At 29.3% G+C, this 21,839-nt stretch overlaps 1 protein-coding gene across 5 annotated transcripts in view; it reads right to left on the reverse strand.

Annotated features, from left to right (window-relative positions):
• The window catches only part of Ptp10D (Protein tyrosine phosphatase 10D), a 212,031-nt gene that overhangs the window by 35,161 nt on the left and 155,031 nt on the right, over nt 1–21,839 (reverse strand). For all 5 annotated transcript variants that reach the window (XM_075358141.1, XM_075358144.1, XM_075358140.1 and 2 more), the window contains exons 17-25: nt 21,159–21,353; nt 20,864–20,980; nt 16,803–16,962; nt 14,003–14,109; nt 12,817–12,927; nt 11,294–11,489; nt 5,616–5,784; nt 4,239–4,491; nt 1,143–1,400 (exon numbers count right to left, since the gene is read on the reverse strand). In XM_075358141.1, the coding sequence (XP_075214256.1) occupies nt 1,143–1,400; nt 4,239–4,491; nt 5,616–5,784; nt 11,294–11,489; nt 12,817–12,927; nt 14,003–14,109; nt 16,803–16,962; nt 20,864–20,980; nt 21,159–21,353 (1,566 nt within the window). The remainder of the gene's footprint in view (nt 1–1,142; nt 1,401–4,238; nt 4,492–5,615; nt 5,785–11,293; nt 11,490–12,816; nt 12,928–14,002; nt 14,110–16,802; nt 16,963–20,863; nt 20,981–21,158; nt 21,354–21,839) is intronic.

Consider the following 21,839-nt stretch of genomic DNA (forward strand, 5'->3'; position numbering starts at 1 on the left):
AATTATTTCATATTACTAAAAGACTATACTATGCTAAGCAATGAATAAATGTCAATACAAAATTCTAAGAAGTTTTTTTTTTATACGGATTCCTCCCACAAAAAAGGAAGTTTACATTATATTTTTGTAATCAATGTTTTTGCTTAAAATGTTTTTTATTCATAAATCTGCTAACATAATAGGGTTCTGGAAGTCAGAATCCAAACACAAAACACTTCTCATCACATCTTGCATTGTGATCTTAACAAATGACTAACCCCATTAAAACTTACAAACAGTAATCATAAAATAATATTTGAAATTATATTTCCAGGAATTAAATATATTTATAAAATTAGTGTTATGAAATCTATTAAAAAACATTTCTGGTAAGCTGGTAAAAATAAACAAAAAATATAAATGTAGAAGATTTTGTTACATAGAAAAGTGATGACTTGCCATGATATATAGATGTGTAGTTGTACACATAATGTTATTTCTCTGCATTGTATAATTACCACCCATATTTAGGCATCCATCAGACTGCACATCACATATTACAGATTCTCTTTGAATACTCTGCCACCAGGATACTAGCCAATTATTAACCCTTCTCATTGGCTTCAAAATGCTGATAGCAACTAGTCAACCTTCTTCACCTTAGTGAAAAGATCATAGTTATTTGGTTTCCAGGTTTCAAGTAGTTAAGGGTTAAGGAGGTTAGTTAAAAACAAACCACAACTGCTTATGTAAATTCTTTAAGTAACCTGTAGTTTCCATCAAAAAGTATAGTTATACTCGCATCAAACGTGAGTATTACAAATTTAATTTATTCTCACAAATTATCTTCCATGATTAAAAGAAGTATAAATTTCCCAGCTCGACTAAATATTTTTTCAACTTAATAAAGATAGTGATCATTAAAAATATCACAACTGCAATTGAAATAATAAAAAAAATTTAATTATAGAAACATTGGTGATTTTTACTGGTTTTTAAAATTATTAAATTAAGTAAGATAGGGTATAAGCATGGAAATGCACAAGAAAAGGATGGGTGGAGGTAAAAATAAACAATATAAGAGCATACACATTCAAAGATCACATCTAATCTCTTATGACATAACCACTATCATATAACTAATTCTTTATATTAATACATACCCGACACATTATGAATTCAGTGATTGTCCAGTCAGGATAATGACTATCATTGAGCATTGTTACAGATATATCACCATAATAAACTGGCAAGGTATCATAAGGCCAGTAATGGTCACATTTTTCACGACCTTTTTCAATGCAACGTGTTAACATGACAATCGCTCGTGAATTACTCTCCCAGCACATACGCCAGAAGTCATCTTTAGTGGAATGAAGGGGACCCTGTGTGACTATAAATTCTCTTGGAGAATTATAACCCTGTAATTAATAGAAATAAATAAAAAAATTAATATCTGTATAAGAAACAAAAGAGTGAATGATATTGTAAACGAAAGCTAATATAATGAAACTGATTGAGTTTTTGTATGTACAAGAGATAACAACATCATATACGTATTTAAAATGTACAAAAATTAACAGCTCTTAACAGCTCCGAATTATATAAAATTACAGCAAAAAATTTAAACAAAATTAAAATATTTCACCATAACATGCATGAATGTTTGAACTATATCTTAACAACATTAAAATATACATTAAAAGAGATTAACAAATATAATTACCGTAACAGATTAAGGCATGAAGTACTGTATTATTTTTAAATTCAAGTGAATGTAAATAATAAGATAAAAATAGTTAAATTTTAGGTCATCCCAGCAAACCAATTCACACAAAATAAAAAAAGATGCTTATTAAAATCTTACTGGGAGATTTAATGCTCAAGTAGGTAAAGAAAAGGCTAGTAAAGAGATATAGTTGGAGTTATAATAGAATGAATAAAAATGGAGAAAGACTAATTAGTTTATGTAAAGCTTTCAATTTAAATCTAATGTCTCCTTATTTTAAAGAACTTCCTAGGAAACAAAAGACGTGGAAGTCTCCTAATCAACTCTTAGGTGAATTTAAAATAGACCATATAGCAATTTCAGGAGCAAATGTGAAAGAAATCTTAAACGTTAAGGTTAGAAAAGGCTGTAATATAGAAACGGATCATTATCTATCCAAAATTTAGGTAACACTTCTTCCTCAAAATACAATGAAAATGTTTAAAAACAAAATTCTTAAAATTGAAATAAAAATTAATACCAAACAAAGAAATATTTTAAAATAAACTATCTGGTTAGCAGTTAGAAAATGGAAGGCTTTCAAGAAAACATTCCAAAACATTTTTCTATAGAAAAAGTGGTATTCCACAAAAAAGGAAGGTTTAAGAATCAAAGAAAAGACACCTGAAGTTTTAAGGTATGTTAAAAGATCACAGGAGAAGAATCAGCTAAATGATATAGAAGAAAATGTTTATAAAGTACAAAACAAGAGATTTTTATATAACTTTTAAAAATAACCAAAAGAATTATCAGCCTCCAAGTTTAAGTTTCAAAAGAACAGATGAATCCCTATCAGTGAATGTGAAATCTTGGCCAATCATTTTAAAAATCTACTGAATTGTGAAGAAACAAAAGAATAATTTACAAAAACTGAGCCCATCAAAAAATGTTCAGATTCAAATCCACCAGATAAAAGAATTAAAAGAGATAACTAAAACTTTAAAACATAATACTTTTTAAGGCTTTTGGTGAAGACTCAATTGTAGCTGAAATGTGGAAATACGCAGTTGAAAGCTTAAAAAAGCTATTTGTTCAAATCTGGAAAGAGAAAAAAATTCCTTCTGATGTTGGAAATTGCTCTCATACACCCTCTCCATAAAAAAAGATGTAAATAACTGTAGAGGCATCTCACTGTTACTTTTAACTTATAAAATTTTCTCAAAAAACTATTACATAAATATTATGGAAGAACAATTAGAACCTTAAATTGGAGAATTACAAGGAATTTTCAGAAAGGGATGGTTGTCTTGTTTAGACAATTTCTAGTCTAAAAACAACTATTCAAGGTTATTTCAAAAGGAGTAAAGGTATTGTAATCACTATTGTGGATTTTAGTTAAGCTTACGATTCAATAAACAGAAAATTTTTGTTCACCATATAAGAGCTCCGATAAGACTTTGCATTTAGTAAAAGAAATCCTTATAAGTATTTGTAAGGATTTCTTTAACAAAAAGTAATTATTAGGGAATGGAAAGAACAGATGGAAATTTTAAAGTTAAAAAATATGAAACTAGGAAGTAAGAATAAATTGTTTGGCCTTTGCAGATGATCTGGCAATTTTTTCCCCCCCGGATATTAAAACTGCAGAAATTCAAACTAATCTTTTAAAAATGTTAGCTGGTTTACAAATTTCTTTCCAAAAAACTGAATTTATGACAAATATTATGCTCTAAAGATTTTAAAAACGAAATATACATTTTGTTTTACGTTATAGATTTTAATAACAAAGTGAAAACATTTAAATATCTATGTGAAATAATTAAAGCTAATGCTTTTAGATAAAGTATCAAATATAGTTAAACCTAATAAAATGTATCTTACGTTATCACTTAACAAAGCGTTTGTACAATGAAAAATCAATTTCCAGAAAAAAGAAAATTAGGCATTATAATACATTTATTAGACCTTAATGTTTGAATGCCTCCAAGTGTTTATGTATGAATAAGATAAGCGAAATTGAAGAGATAAAGAAAGGGAGAAAAATATTAGGGGCAGTTAAAATTCAAGAGAATAAGTGAAGGATTAGAAAAATTGATGAGATTTATAGATTTAATGTCAGACTTTCAAATGTTACAAGGATAAAAACTGATGATGTTTTTGGAGATCTTTTCAAAATGGAAGAAAAGGACTGAATAAAAGAAGTTTTAATTTTGTCTATAATCAAAAACCAAACAACACCTTGTATAATAAAGCTTTAAAGGATATGAGAGAACTAAATATCAGAGAAGAAATAATCTTAAATTTAGAAAATAAGGGTTTCCAGGGAAAACTGAAAAAGAAATATGACTGCAGATGGAGTAAAGAAAGTTAAAGCATGAAGATAGAATGAAGAAAGGAAGTCAAGAGAAAAAAATTATTAAGATATTTATTGCAGTCCTAAGGTGGCCAATTCAAGAAAAGGAAGAAAAAAATACACATTTCAGCCCTAACAATAACATATAATATTACTGCAGCCTAAGAAAGGAAAAAGACAAAATCAAATTATGCTTACTGAAACGTAATTGGCATTAATATAATCAGATCCTTCTTCATCATCAACTGGTTGCAATTTAAATCTGGAATGATCATATGGTAATATATTGGTAAATCTATTTTTAGGCCTATTACATGGGAGATCAGCAGCAGAACACGGTTGTTCACGGCCAACATGTTTCAGTTCTTCAAACTCTTCAGAGAATCTGAAGTCCGAATCAGCTGACATTATCCTATAGTGTTCAGCAAACTTATCCAATGGTATCGGTCGACTGTAACAAACACATTGATAATATTAATATTCAATAGCACAAAAATTTTTGTTTATAATAACAGAACTAAATCTGGTGGTTTAAGTTTTTAAAGCAAACAACAAGATGTTTATTATCACCTGAGAAACATAAGTAATAGAATGCCAACTGTTTCAGATTACAAACTGCAGAATGTAAGACACCAAAAAATGAAATATTAAAATTTTTAATAAAAAACAAAACAAATGCAAATAAATACTATTGTCTGGGTAATCAAACATTCAGATCGGGCAATCATAATGCTAATTATTTGTCCTTATTTGTTAAAAAATTTAACAAGCAGACTGTTGCAAAAATCTAGCAATTTAAACTTTAACAAAATTAAAAATAAATTGCATTAACTGCAGTAATAATTTATTTCTAAACAGAGAAAAAGTTAAGTACAATGACTGGAATGTTACAGTAATAAACTGTATAGAACATTATAAAACAGGAAAAATATAGTTGCTATAAACATTAGTATGCTCACTGATACATTCATAAATGCATTATGAAAAACACATTTGTACAATGATTGAAGTATACAGAGGTAAAATTATTGAAATGTTACAGTAAAAAACTGTAAGAATATTAAAAAAACAGGAAAAATATAGCTGCTACAAAACATTAGTAGTGATTCTGGTTGGGTAACATCAACTGGACGATGGTGATTGGACACATCAATGATCCAGTGAAACAGATTTGTATTTTAACTAACTTTTTTACACTTTCAACACAGTTTCATTTGTTTTTGTCTTAAATATGTTTGATAAATACGGTGGAGTACTTCCCCATCCAGAAATTATCACATTTATGGGGGTTTGGGTTGATGGCAACTTATAAATGGTATAAAACCATTATACTTTTCCTCAGCATACATATGTAGAGATTTTTTTATAAAACATGAAAATTAAATGAAAAAAAAAAATAATCAAACAGCATGATTGCAAGCATATGTCACCAATAATAAAAATAATATTAAAACACTCAAAAGTTTTGTGTTTAATAAATACTAATTCTATAAGTTGGTTTCATAAAAAAAATCAATTTAAAATTAACAAAATTACATGGAAAATCCTGCAAGATTAGTTTAATACTATTATTACCTAGTTTCCATAACACTATCAGGTAATGATAGTGTATCACTGGCTCGATTCTCTGTTGCATTTTTAGCTGCATAACGACGCCTGCGTAGAACCAAAATGATAACCACCAATACAAACAAAAGTGCAAGTGGTACTGCCAATCCAACCATTAATGGAGTATTATCTTGATCTGTAAAGATGAATTTTAACTATCTCAGATTCATTTAACAAAAATGAAATTCCAAAACAAAAGAAATAATTTCTTATTGAAATAAATTAAAGTTTTGATTCTGCAGGGTGTAGCAGAAACAATTAAGCAGTTTTGAGGAGTTATAAAAACATAATGGGGTATATAGAGAAAAAATGTGTTTATTTTCTAAATTAGCGATACATACCATCTAATAATCATTAAGTTTTGAATACTGTTGGAGACGGTCTCTGAAGCTTTGTACAGTTCATTCGCACATATCACGGGGTATAGCGACAACATTTAAACAACTTTTCCTTCAGATATCCCCGAAGAAAGAAATCACAAATACTCAAACCGGGTGACTGTGCAGGTCATTCCACATCAACCCTCACAGACCAAACTTCCAGGAAAACTTTCTGTCAAAACATCGAGTGAATTCAGGCGGTGTGAGCTGTAGCTCCATCCTGTTGGAACCACAAGTCCCCCAGTCTCTCTTCAACAATCTCTTCCATTCTAGGTGGCAGAAAATTTTGCAACATTGAGACATAATGTTCAGAATTTACAATCACGGTCATGCCATACTCTTCAAACAAGTGCAGGCCTATCACACCAAATTGTGTTACAGAACAGCTGTTAGTTTAGGGGAATGTAGCAGTCTTTCATTAATAATTTAGGGGTTATTTTCATCCTAACAGCAGAAATTTTTTTACTTATTCACAGCCCCACTAAGGTGAAAATGTGCCTTGTTACTTCTGAAGAAAGCTGCCTTGAGAGAGTTCTGTACAAGCATTTGCTCACACAGATTTTAGTGGTTGACATAGTCTCCTGGGCTCAATTATTGAGACACCATTATTTTCAAGGGTTGAAAACTCAAATCAAAATGCAGAATCCTTCTTAAACTGTGATCTGACATTGCCAAGTCAACACACACAGCATGCCTCCGAACAGAATGTCTTGATGACTGCTTGATCGGTGTTATAATGGACCTGCGTCAGCCATGTGTACCTCTTCTTAGTGTGCTACAAGTTTCCTCAAACTGCCTAACCCAGGACTGAATTGTGTTTGCACTAGGAATGGCATTTTTGCACAGAATGTTGACCTATCTCTGAAAAGCTCTGTGTCGCGATCACAGATGAGCTCCGATCCAAACCATGTTGGCTATGATGAAACAAGAGGGAGACCATGTGCACTACTTGCCTACCCTCACTACTGTCAGAAAATTGACCCCTCTAAACTGCTTAATCAGTTCTGATGCACTATATACCTCACTTTCATTCTCAATGGATATACAGACCAAGTCAACTCCTCAACAACTTTAAAACTATTTCAGATAGAATACTGTAACTTTTAGGATAAGTTGTCTGTCAACTATTTTACCTTTTGACAAGAAATAAATTCTTGAGGGTGGCCCAGAGGTTGTTAATTCAAATATTTTAAACGGTAACACCCTTTGTGTGATATGTCATTTAAAGGTCTCTTTAAGATAAGAATAACTCTATAAATGAAAAGTTGATACAATGTCTTTATTAAAATAGCAGCAGGATAAAGTTTGGATTTTGAAAATTAGTAAATTTAGTTAAGTTCAAATAATAAATAAAAATAAATAAATAAACTAGATTAAATTAAAATTTAATCTAATTAAAAGTTAAATTTGAATTTTTAAAAATTAAAAAATTTTATTTTTTATCACAAAAAAATTGTTTTTGTTCCAATTTAATTAGTAAATAAAAATATTTTCACCAATCATGCTGACCATCATCAATGATCTCTTACCATTACTGAAAAATTAAGCTACTTCATTGTTATGTAATATTCCATTTAGAGTTTTTCATTACAACACTGTAGTTTCTTTTAAGAATTTATTATGATCGGTTGACTAATTGATTTTGTCTATCTTAACCGCATTTTTAAGCCACTTTTGTTATTTATATCTTTTTTTACCTTTTTTATAACTGTTTTTTACTGAATTAATCTTTTCTGTACTACTGCCAACATTGCTATTGAAAACACACTAGTGTGTTCGCATTTAATGAAATAAGGATTTGGTGAAGAGTTAGGTCATATAATGAAGTTTCAAAAGATATAGTGTCAAAAATCATCAAACAATTTAATACAGGGAGATTAAGATTAATAATAGGAGAAAACCAGGAGGCCTAAATCTCCAACAGTTAATAAGAAACCGTTAAGAGATTATGCAAGTATTTATTGAGAATCCTCATTCCTTGACTCAAACAGCAACATGAGAACATACGCAAAAGTTTAGAGATTCGAACATTAAAAAATGAAAACCTCAAACACTTCAAAGTTTGTCTGCTGCAAGAACTTAATGAAGATTTATACAGCTAAAGAAGATTTGTGAGGTCTGCAAAATTATTATGAATATCTTTGCGAAGAAGATCCTAAATTATTAGCAACAGAATTTTTAGTGATGAGGCCACATTTTTTTTTTAAAAGTCACGTAAATTGCCATAATTGTTAAAACTGGACTGATATTAATCCACGGTATCATGAGGCATATATATAATATCCAGACAAAGTAAATTTATGGGCAGGCATTGTCAATATATATATATATCATATATTTGTTAAAGGAAATTTGAATGCAGTTAAGTATGAGGCTTTGCTTCACGACCGTGTCATTCCAAACATCAAAACGTTGTTGTCCCCAACTTTCAGAACATTTGGTGCCTTGCCTCAATTTGGTCTTCAAGTACATGAAATTTGAAATCTATTTTTCCTGAAGGAGGTCAAATAGAATGGCCAGTAAGATCACCCGACTTGTCACAATTGGATTACTTTCTTAGGGGCAATTTAAAAAGTATTGTTTATCATAATAAGCCACAAGATATGATGATATATGATATACATCATCTATATATGTACAAAAGAGAATTCAATAATCAGCAGAAAATGCCACTAGGGAATCATTGAATAATGTAGTTTCATCCTTTTTTAACTGACTGGCACACTGTCAAGCAACTGTAATAAGCAAAAATTATGCTTAATAAAAAGTTTTTTTAATAAATTTATTCGATAATATCTATTTAATCATAACAGTCTCTTAAATAAAACAAAGCTGAGATGGTTGTGTTTTTTAGTCTTTGATAATTGATTCTTCTGTATTTTATAGCGCTGAATCTGACAATAACCTTCAATTTTTCCATCATGTCAGGATTTTTTGCAATTTCAAAATTTGTAAAAAGTTAAAAAATTGCAAAAAATGTGATACAATAAAATAGATAAAGCTTTTTTTTGATAATAAATTAATATATTCACTTTTTTGAATTATACTATGCATTCTTATAGCCTGAAGATGAGACGACAAGCCAAGCTTGAAGCTTGGCCGACAGGTTGTGACAAGACTTAACAAGATGTAACATAGCAAACTTCCGTTTTAAAAATGGCTAAAAGAGGCTGCAAAAATTCTACAGATTCTTTTTGTTACATTAGCGATAAGTTAATGGTGGAAAGGCAAAAAAAAGTATAACAAGTTTCAGTCAACGAGTGTACCTCACATATTATGGAGTCAAAATAGGAGATTAAGACAAAACTTGGGCACCCCGCCGCATTTGCTACACATGTGTTGAAGGATTTAGACGGCGGTCAAAGGATGAACAAGAAGTGTTCAGATTTGGATTTCCAATGGTGTGGCGAGAGCCACAAAATCACACCGATGATTGTTACTTTTGTTCGACCGGTGTTCACAGCTTCAATTTGAAGAATAAAAAATAAAATCATCTATCCAGATATGCCATCCACTTTATGCCCAGTTCCTCACGGTCCTGATGTACCGGTGCCAATTCCACCACAAAATTTACCTGAAATAGACGGTTCCACAAGCGATTTAAATGAAGATAACATTGAGGAGTATGAACCTGGAGGTAGCTGTGTACCAGAGCTTTATTTACAGTCTTCGACTTTTAACAAATATTGAAATTTGCAAAAAAATGGATATGAATCAATTATATATCAAAAGTTAAAAAACATTCCACAACCCAAATTTTGCAGGCTTGAGTAATCAATGTAATTTTTTCAAACTACAAACTTTATCTCGTTGCCATTTTGGATATAGACATCATACCGACTTTTTATTTATACCATTTTTCTTAAAGAGATCTTATACCATTTTAAAGAAACCTTTATCACACAAAGGTTGTTACCATTTAAAGTATTTAAGTTTCAACCCCTGGGCCAACCCTAAAGAGAGTGGTTGAAATTCTATTTCTTGTCAAAAGGTAAAGTAGTTGCCCGATAGATACCTTATCCAGAGAATTACAGTATTCTATCTGGAATGGTTTTAAAGTTGTTGAGAGGTTTCCATACTTTTGCTCTGTATATTTAATTGTAAAATTTAGATGTTTAATTGAACAACATTAGAATTGCAATATGCAAATTAATAATTATTTTTATAATGTTTAAAAAACAGTTGCATACTACTAGTAAATTACATATGCGTAATTACATATGAGTGTTTACATATGCGTAAATATCTAATGGATGCACCATATTTTTGTCATTTGTTTACAATGCCGACATTAATTTAAATTTGATTTTGTTACTATATTATTAGTACATGTACTGTATATATTACATATTTAATTCTGGATTTCAAAAAAAAAACTTTTTTCCCGATGAAACACATGAAAAAAGTGTGTAACGATTGTCTTTTAATGAATAAAGAACATAATTGTTTTACTACCTTAAATTACAAAATGCACGGAAAAATTTCAGTTTTTCACAGAAGATACAAATATATGGATGAAACTTGAAGGTGATGACAAACCAATATTCAAAGAGATGACCTAAACTTTTCATTCGCTTCTTGACCTTGAAGAATGTCAAAGAGAAAAAATACAAAAGAATGGTTACATAATATAATAAAGTTAACCATTTAAGTGAAAATGAAACAATAAGATTTCTAAAAAAAAAAGTGCTAGTGAGAATGACTTCAAGATGACATCAACACACTGGGCTGTTCATAATGAAACTTTTACTGCATTAAAAATTTCACTAGCTTAGTACATGAATTGTATGACTTGAAATGAATTGTAATCTTTATAAAAAAGTTATCTTCCAGCAATGGAAATTGAAAAATGGTACAGAAAAATTAGTAATTATTTTTTAAAAACTTTCCATTTATCGAAAAAAGTAATCTTTTGGAAGGCTAACATAATTTGGAATTTTTTAAAGCGCTTTTCGTGCTTAATAAAGTTAAGTAATATAGTTAAAATTAAGCAGTATAGTTAACATTAACCTACCTTTTTCTCTGCAACAGTAAAAATAAGATAAATAAATAGAAATATACTAAAATCAATATAAATATTGTCTTAATCTAATTAATTTTAAAATGTCTATTATTTTGCTACTTTAATAGTTTATGTTCAATAATTTTAACGCATTGTAAATTGAAACCGATCTACATCTCAATTAGTTTCAATTATTGACACGTAATTACATTTGTTAAATCAAATAATTATATAAATGTTGTAGGAAAACAACAGAACATCACCTGTTTGTATAGGAAAAGAATAATATGTATCTGTGAATTTTTCAGGAGTGGTAAAAGCACGTATTTTCACACGATATGTAGAGCCACTTTTAAGAGGACCATTGCAGTATCCAACAGCATGACCTTCACAACTTTCTTCACCCACAGTGAAATCTTCAACCGATGAATTCTTAAATGGATAATAAGGTTCCATCACCTGTTAAATATCCAAAGACACATATCTAAATAGATATTAAAAATTAAACACACTAACAATCAATCTATCGATCTGATTGAATTTAATGACATTATCTATTAGTAGGTCTAATTATTTATAACATTTTTGATTTATAGTTTTATACTACAGATTAATACGATTTTGATTTATACCATTGATTTTAGTTATTAACTTTAAAATTTGAAATCACTACATCTTTTTTCCTTCTTAAATCCAAAAGATCTTTATCTCTATAATATTCAACATGATAAATAACATATGTTATCAGTATATCTTTGTCTTTTACAGTTTTTTCTTGTTTTATCTCTGTTTAAAATAATAATATTAACTATTCCTCACAAATTACATATAATTATGAATATGCAAAGAAAAAGAAAGGTAAGGAATATATTTTATTGACAGGAAGTTTGTTAATTTTTGAATTAAAAAAACTGTAACCTAATACCTAAATCGATTAATCCAAATCAATACATTTTTAAGTTTCTAGAAACCTGGCAAGTTTTCATTCAAATTATCTTCAATAAGGTATAAATCACTGTTAATTTTTTAAAATTATTTTTTCTTATTGAATAAAAAAACTTCTTACAGCAAATGATCTCAGCTGAATGTGATGAAATTGGCCATACTGAACCTTGCTCAACAAAGAGATCTAAAGAGTGCCCTGGCAAAGCGATAATCTCCCATCCGCTATATCATAATTCAGAGATTAATACTTTGAAAACAGGGCAAGAATAAAGGAAAACACAGCAGTGGATTTCAAAACTGATGTGATTTTTGGAACACAGAACTACAGAAAAAAGATATGAAACAGGAGTTGATGGAAGAGGTAAGTAAGTAAAGGTTGAAGATATTGGGATCGATAGAGCTGCAGAAAAATAAAAAAAAGTCCCATGTAGAATAAAAAAATTTGAAGTAAGATAGTCAGGAAACAATAAATATGCTGGGCAAATAAGGATGTAGGATTAGTAACAATTCCATAAACCAAAAACAGAGTAGCAAATTAGGAAGTTATTATGCTAAAAATATATTTTTGACTTTTTAAAATTTAGAAAAATATTTAAAAAATCAAAGTTTAGATAGTTGTAGCGATTTGATCATGTATGCTGGATGGGAGGGAAAAGAATTACATTAACAAAGACAAAGCATGTTTACAAATTGGAGGCAAAGCTACAAGTTCAATGATCTATTCAGAACAGTTAGGGAGGAAATGAAAAGGAGACAGAAAATAAGAACTGAAGAAAGTTTAATGAGGATGAAGTGCCATGGACATAAAGGGAAAGGAGAAAAAACTGGACAAAATAAATACCTGATATGGAGGCCAAATGCTATATGCCTGTACATCTCTCCAGCTAGGCATTTCTAAACTTGATGCATTTTTGCTATCATCTTCAGCTACAATTATTGTATATGCAATTACCTGAAAACAAATAAAATAATAATTTCATCTGATTATGCTATATAAAATTATTTGCAACCTTACCCTCATAATAAAAATCAAAATATAAGTACCATTTGGTACTTAAAAAAAAAAAACAACAAAGTTAATCAAGTAAAAAATTTCAATTTATTTAAATTTAGAAATTAAGTACACTTAAACAATATCATAAAGTTAAAATTGATCACATTACAAAATAGAATAAACAGAAAAAAATGGCAACAAATTTTAACCCTGAAACTTATGGCTACATCACTATATACACATTAAATTCTTTGAAGACAGAATTCTTCAGGTCGATGGTTGCATGGAGCATCTAGTAAAAAAATTAAGGAAATAATTAGTTTTTCTGCTTTATTTGCACTGCAGCAGATCCTCATTGAGAAATCCTGTCAACGCCCTTACAAACTACTCATTCGTGTCATTATGACAATGAATTTTATATTTGAATACGCCTATGAGCAAAGGTCTCTATCTCCCAATGCCTTTTTTTTTTTAATAAAAAAGGCATTTCAAGAAGAAAGACAATTGCCATTATGTCTAGTAGGTATGTTACAATAGAGATTGTAAGTGGTGCAGCTGCAACTGTTCCCTATGACAGGCATCCCTTCATTTAGATTTATCAATAAAACCTAAAGCTGGTTTGAGCTAATGTAAATTTTCTTGATATTTAATGTTTTATTAAACATATTAATTTGATTAAACATATTTATTTAATGTTCTATTTTTAAACACGTCTTTACAAACAGTATAGCAAATAGAAATTATCTACTGGAAAGCAATCAAATGATCGGTATTAACAGAAGAGGATTTGTACGAGTAGATTAGGTAACATTGCTGAAGACTTCTTTACTAAAAGTTTACAACTAGAAAGAGCTGATACAAAATAGAGAAAAATGCAAGCACGTTTTTGAGTAATCAAAAATTGACATATCAGTAATAAGCTTACATATACATAAATAAACTCCAATAAATGTTTTAACAATTTAAAAAATATACCATAAAGAAAAAAATAATGAAAAGATGATATCAAAACAATAATGCAAAAGTTACTTACAGCACCGTTTTGTTCAGAGAAATAATTTTTTCTAAATCTGATCTGAATTGTAGTTGATGTACGGCAAACTTCAGTAGGAACTACTTGAGAACTAGGTGGTGGTGGTGCTACATGAAAACAATAATAAATAAATTGAATTTATGCTATGTTAAATGTGTTGAAAATTAACATAATAATAAAGCTGCTACACAGCTTGAATTATTTATGAACAAATTACAAGTATAGTTTTTGTTTGATTTAGATTAGCATACTAATTCTCTTAACATGGAGTGAAATTCAATTTTTAAAAGATAAAAACCAGCATAAATTATTTATTCTAATAATAATAAACAGCAAAAAAAAATCAAAGTTATTATTATATTATACAGGCAAAAAAAATTGTAAAATTAAATTAATATTTAATTAACTTGCTTTTGATTAATAAATTATTACATCCTTTGTGTCATCGATACATAGTTAAATTAATAAAATTAATAAATATAAAATTAAATCAAATCACTGGCCCTCACTTTCTGTTTCCCTGTAATATATTTATTGAAAAATTTAATACCTGATTATGAGAGACTAACATTTAAAGTAAATTTATGTTACAAAAATAAATAAGCAAATAAATTTACGAAATAAACATGCTTTTCACACAAGCAGATAAGATATGTATTATTGAACCGATTAAAAAAATAAAGTTATTCCTGTCAGCTAAGTTTTTAATTTTGTTTTATTCGTTTGAGTTTACTGTATATTTCAAACTATCATTTATAAGAATTACTCTGTAATTCTGTACTTGACTTGTTCAAGCTGGTACAGAGGAATATAGGTCTTATATTTTATATATATATATATATATATATATATATATGAGAGTAAATTATTAATGAGATACTTTTATACAATTTAAAAATTGATATCTCTCTGCTGAAACATAATTTTGTTCACATTCTTTTATTTATGTACTTCTTGTTAGTCAAGTTTTGTTATCTAAACTGTTGGAAACTTTTTATGGAAAATCTATTTCAATGCAATTCCTTCATTTTTTATTGTATCTTTGATTTTACTATTTATTGTTGTCATCTATTTTAACGTTACTGATGCAATTTTTAATTTATTATTATCTTTAGTGTCACTATTGATTATACATTACGCTGTTTGTAATAGTTAAAAACTTGCTAGTTTTTTAATCTATATGTAAAAAAAAAATAAAAAAATCTTATACGTATATAAATTAAATCTTGAAAATGAATGTTTATCAACGAACAGAAGATTTATCTTGAAGCTATTAAAGCTATATTATTATCACTACAAATTTTTAAAAGGAACAGTTATCAAACTAAACAGAAACTACATCCAGAATAGTTTAACTTGAGATGATGACCTTGGAGTATTAATAAAATAAAACTTTGTCCATTATCATCATAGCCTTACTTTGTATTATTTTAGTTTTAAGATATTACTATTCCATGAGATATTGCAGAAAGCTAAACAATCACAGGTTGCAATAAGATGCATTTTCCTTTCATTCAGGGCCAAGGTTTTAAAGCGATTCTGAATTTTGTTTGAAATTTGCATTTTGAATCCACACAAACACACACAAACACACACACACAAACAAACAAACATACACACACACAAACAAACACAAACAAACAAACATACACACACACAAACAAACACACCCAAACAAACACACAAACAAACAAACACACACAAACAAACAAACAAACAAACACACCCAAACAAACAAACACACACACACACACAAACAAACACACGCAAACACAAAAACAAACACACACACACAAACAAATAAACACACACACAAACAAATAAACACACACACAAACAAATAAACACACACACAAACAAATAAACACACACACAAACAAACAAACAAACAAACACACACACAAACAAACAAACACACACACACACAAACAAACACACACGAACACACACACACACACACACACACACACACACACGCACACACACACATACATACAGTTAAACAACCTAATTCCATTGCAGGCATTTTTAAAAGAGATTACCTTTACTGCAACCTTTTTAAGCAACCATTTGTTTCTAATGCAATCTACAACCTTTGTTCTTAAACCATATAGCAAGCATTACCTACTTTCTCAATGTATAAAGAGATAATTGAAATCTTATACTATTTTATAGTACACAATTTAAGTTTCATTAAATTTTATTTAAAAAAATTTGAGATTAAAAAACTGACTGTCTAATATAATGAAAATACTGTCCAAGGCTTCTTGACAGATCTAGTTTGCAGCAGCAAGTTTATGAATGATAAAAACACTTCCAACATGGGATATAATTCAGTTGGACGATAAAAAATTCATTACCCGGATTTATTGGGAATCATAAAAGATGTCATTAATGTTACAACACCAACCATGAAACAACATTTTATGAATATTTAAGTCCTTAAATAAAAACTGCTGAACAATCTGAAGGTTGTATCAAAATAAAAATTTTTGGAAAAAGATTAGCCATGTATTTTACATGATGAGATCACCATGAAGTGAACAAAATAAACAAAATTGCAGAATTATTATTTTTTTATTGCATTATTACAATTCATATGAATCAATGAAAATTAAATAATTATGAATAAAGATAATGAAATGTCACATCATGTAGCCTTTTTTCAGAAAAAAATGTGAACGGAGGATTCAATTTGTAAGTTAGAAGCAGGCAATTTCTTTCTTTAAAAACACTGGTCTGAATCAATATGCAATACAATAATGATATCACAATACAATAATGTTAATGAATATTTTACCAAGTATAGGCATCTTCTGTTTCCAAATAGCTTCAGGTCCATAACCAATACGAGTTTCAGCCTGTATGCGGAATATATAACTCTTTCCAGGAATGAGATTCTTAATAGTGCCATGGAGCTCCCACGGTTTAAAATCTCGTACTTGTATATGTGTAGAACCCTACAAAAATAAAATTTCATAATTTAAAACCTAAGATACATATGTTGTAGACTGAATCTACTATGGTACTGTAACTTTAATTTTAAATTACTGTGAAGGGATTTGCTAATAGACATAATTAATCAAGAGTTATAATGCACAAGAAATCTATTCTGGCTATTATTAATTTTTTTTCACCAGCAACATTTTTGTTAACTAATTTCATTAACCGATATTTTTATAATCAATTAGCAGGGGGTAGGGATTTAAAACATGAATCTACAAGCTCCTACTGTACCCGCAGAATGAATATAAACTTTCCATTGTCAATGAAAGTACATTTATACTGAAGAAAAATTTACAACAATTAAAATATACTAAATTTTATAAACATTGAAATCTCATAAAGAACTATGATAAATGACTATGGAAATGAATGAAAATAAGATTACAAAAACCATTTATAAAAATTTAATTTAAAATCTAAAACTAGATGGCTATTTTGATTATTAAACAACACTGATAAACATGCAGCAAAATACAAAAAGAACATTTAGCAATGTTTTTATATCAGGAGTAAAATTACAAATATCTTGTTTTGCAGTTTATTTGGTATAAATCTCTACAATTAGAAAAATGCAATAAAAAAAGTGCTTAAATTTCCTACTTTAAAGATAACAAACATATCAAGCTACAAATTATGATCATATTAATGGAACTTAACAATTAAACTTGATTAGTCAGTGCCAATTATTAATGGGAATGCTCAGAAAGAGTCGAACTTGGCCTAGATAACTATTGATTTACTTTAACTATACTTACACCTGCCTATTGTTACACAGTACATCATATAAAAAAAAAAATATAAAAAAAATAAATAAATAAAAAAAAATATACAACAAAATTCAACTAATTTTATTTCTTGTCAATAAATATTAAACAACTATCTGAAATATAATAACAGATATCAATCATAAGAATACTCAAACCCACGGCTCTAGAATTTAAGAGAATATTAGTTATAAATATTATATACAGCTGAAAGCAATGGAAAACTACAGCTGCTTTTTTCCAAGAAAATGTAACTTTCTGTATTAACAAAGATGGAGGTGCCTTCCTTGGTAGAATATTCCGGAGGTAAACTAGTCCTCTGTTCGAATCTCTGGGTGGGGACTACTAAGGAAAGAGTAGCAATTAGTGAAGTTTGGTGGGAAGAGGATAACGAATTGTGGTCAGGTTATTTTAGAATAATTAACACAGCTTCAAATAAAGGGCAGGGAAGAGTAGGTTTTGTAATGAACAAGAAGATAGAAGAGAGTAGTAGAGTATTTCAAAATGCATAGCAACAGAATCATTGTAATAAGGATAAAATCAAAACCTAAGCTGACAATTGTTAACGTCTATATGCCTACAAGTTCCAAGATAATGAGGAAGAGTGTGTATATGAAGAAACTGACGGAGCAATTAAACACATAAAAGGGGATGAAAATTAATAATAGTTGGAGATTGGAATGCAAGCATTGGAAAAGGCAAGGAAGAAAATATTGTGGGTGATTATGGGCTGGACAAAAGGAATGAAAAAGGGGACCGACTTATAGAGTTTTTCACAAAGTATAATTTAGTAATTGCCAACACCCAGTTTAAAAATCATAACAGAAGAATATACACATGGAAAAAGCCAGGTGATAGTGCAAGGTATCAGGTAGATTATATTACGGTTAAACAAAGATTTAGAAATCAACTCATTGACTGCAAAGCTTACTCTGGAGCAGAGATTGATAGTGACCATAATTTAGTTATAATGAAAATCAGATGAATTTGTGGAATTTAGAGAAGCTTGAGGAAGAGGAGGTAAAGAAGATTTTTGAGGAGGACATTGCAAGACGTCTGAGTAAAAAAGATAAGGTAGAAGATGTAGAAGAAGAATGGGAGAAGGTTAAAAAGGAAATTCTTAAATCAGCAGAAGCAAATTAGGCGGGACTGGTAAATTAAGAGAACTGGTAGAAAACCTTGGATCTCAGAGTATATATTACAGCTGATGGATGAACGTAGAAAATATAAGAATGCTAGTGATGAAGAAAGTAAAAGGAACTATTGACAATTAAGAAATACCATAAACAGGAAGTGCAAACTAGCCTAAAGAATAGTGGAGTAAAGAAAAGTGTTCAGAAGTGGAAAGAGAAATAATCATTGGTAAAATAGACTGAGTATAGAGAAAAGTTAAGGAAAATTTTGTGGTACATAAATTAAAATCTAATATTGTGTTAAACAAAGGTGATACACCGATTTATAATACGAAAGGAAAGGTCGATAGGTGGGTGGAATATATTTTAGAGTTATATGGAGGAAATGAATTAGAAAATGAATAGAGGAAAATTATAGAGGAAGAAGAGGAAGTTGAAGAGGATGAAAGGGGAGAAACAATATTGAGATCTGATTTTAAGAGAGCATTAAAAGATTTGAATGGCAGAAAGGCTCCTGGAATAGACGGAATACGTGCTGAATTACTGCGCAGTGCAGGTGAGGAAACAATATAGATTATACAAACTGGTATGTAATATTTACAAAAAAGTGGAAGTTCCGTCAGACTTCAAAAAGAGTGTTATAGTCATGATACCAAAGAAAGCAGGAGCAGATAAATGTGAAGAATATAAAACAATTAGCTTAACTAGTCACGCATTAAAAACCTTAACTAGAATTCCATACAGAAAAATTGAGAGGAGAGTGGAAGAAGTGTTAGAAGAAGACCAATTTAGTTTCAGGAAAAGTATAGGGACAAGGGAAGCAATTTTAGCGCTCAGATTAATAGTAGAAGGAAGATTAAAGAAAAACAAGCCAACATACTTGGCATTTACAGACCTAGAAAAGGCATTCGATAACATAGACTGGAATCAAATGTTCAACATTAAAAAAAAAAATTAGGTTTCAATTTACAGAGATAGAAGAACAATTGCTAGCATTTACAGGCACCAAACAGCAACAGTAATAATTGAAGAACATAAGAAAAAAGCAGTAATAAAAAAGGGAGTTTGACAAGGATGTTCCTTATCCCCCATTACTTTTTAATCTTTACATAGAACTAGCAGTTAATGATGTTAAAGAACAATTTAGATCCGGAGTAACAGTACAAGTGAAAAAATAAAGATGCTACGATTTGCTGATGATATAGTAATTCTAGCTGATAGTAAGAGTAAGTAGATGATAGTAAGTAGAACTACTGCATGAGAATAAACAAGAACAAAACAAAAGTAATGAAATGTAGTAGAAATAATGTAGATGAACCACTGAATATAAAAATAAGAAGAGAAAAAATTACAGAGGTAGGAGAATTTTGTTATTTGGGAAGTAGATTTACTGAAGATGGACGAACGATATAAAATGCCCAAGCACAGGCGAAATGAGCCTTCAGTCAGAAATATAATTTTTTTACATCAAAAATTAATTTAAATGTCAGGAAAACATTTTTGAAAGTATATGTTTGGAGCATAGATTTATATGGAAGTGAAACTTGGACGATCTTTTGAAATGTGGTGCTATAGGAGAATGTTAAAAATCAGATGGGTGTATTGGCAAATTGATGAAGAAAGAAGCATACAAAAATATAGTTAAAAGAAGAGACAGACTTATAGGCCACATATTAAGGCATCCTGGAATAGTCACTTTAATATTGGATGGACAGGTAGAAGGGATAAACTGTTCAGGCAGGCGACATTTGAAATATGTAAAATAAATTGTTAGGGATGTAGGATGTAGGATGAAACGACTGGCATTAGAGATAGGGATTGAAGAGTTGCATCAAACACTCAAATGACTGAAGACAAAAAAAATATATACATATTTATAGACTGGGATCATACTTTAGGCACACAACAAAGTATTACATTATCCTACACATTTCTTTATAAAATTCTGGGTATCATACCTCAAGCCCATATGTTATAGTGAATTTTCTGATGACTCCATTTTGTTCGTTACCAGGAAGAGTCCATTCGAATGATATATCACCAGGCAGAACATCAACTGGATGAAACTTCTCAACCTGTAATTAGGGAAAAAATTAAACCTGAATTGTCAAAATGTTGTAAAAAGTATTGTTGTAACTTATTCAAGTTTAAATTGTAACAATACTATAAAAAGATATCTATAAAAAGAAAACACCAAGTACATTTAGTCATTTATAATCAATTCAGTAGATATAATAGTAAAATTTTACATACCTTTCCTGGAACAGACTCCTGAGTAGTGAATATGGCAGAAACAGGTAAAGATCTTCTTAAAACTGATGACTCTGTACCAGATCGTACAACAACAGTGAATGTATAATTACGATGAGGTTTCAAATCTCCAATAGTTATAGAGTCATGAAGAGTTAGATTTTGAATAAGTAAACCTTCTGTATTAAGATACTGCACCTGAAAAAAAAAATCAAACTAAATATCTCTACTTCTTTGGAGAAAACTTAAAAGCACTATACTGTTAACATTAATAAATATCAACAAAAATTACAATACTGATTTCTCTTGTTTTTAAGTACAAAAGTATTTATTAGATTTATAACATGGTAGAAGTAACAGGTTATTTTAAAATTAATGAATTAAATTCAAGAATTTCTACTTTTCACACATATATGATGTCCAAGCAATGTTAATGAAAACAGTTATCTAAATCTTGATATAGGTTATCTGTAATTAAATTAAAGATTTATTTATAAATTAAAAAATTATTTATCCATAAATAAAGATTTATAGATTAAGACACGGTACTAACCAGAATTGAAAGCCATTACCATTAAATGAAAAGTTCTATTCTTTGAAAGAATCTTAAATTTATTAGTTGAAATAATATATTTGGTGAATAATGTTAGTTTTATTATAAAAATGAATGATATTCATACCACC

The sequence above is a fragment of the Lycorma delicatula genome, chromosome 2 (genome assembly GCF_047948215.1).
Source record: "Lycorma delicatula isolate Av1 chromosome 2, ASM4794821v1, whole genome shotgun sequence".
In the NCBI taxonomy this organism is placed as follows: domain Eukaryota; kingdom Metazoa; phylum Arthropoda; class Insecta; order Hemiptera; family Fulgoridae; genus Lycorma; species Lycorma delicatula.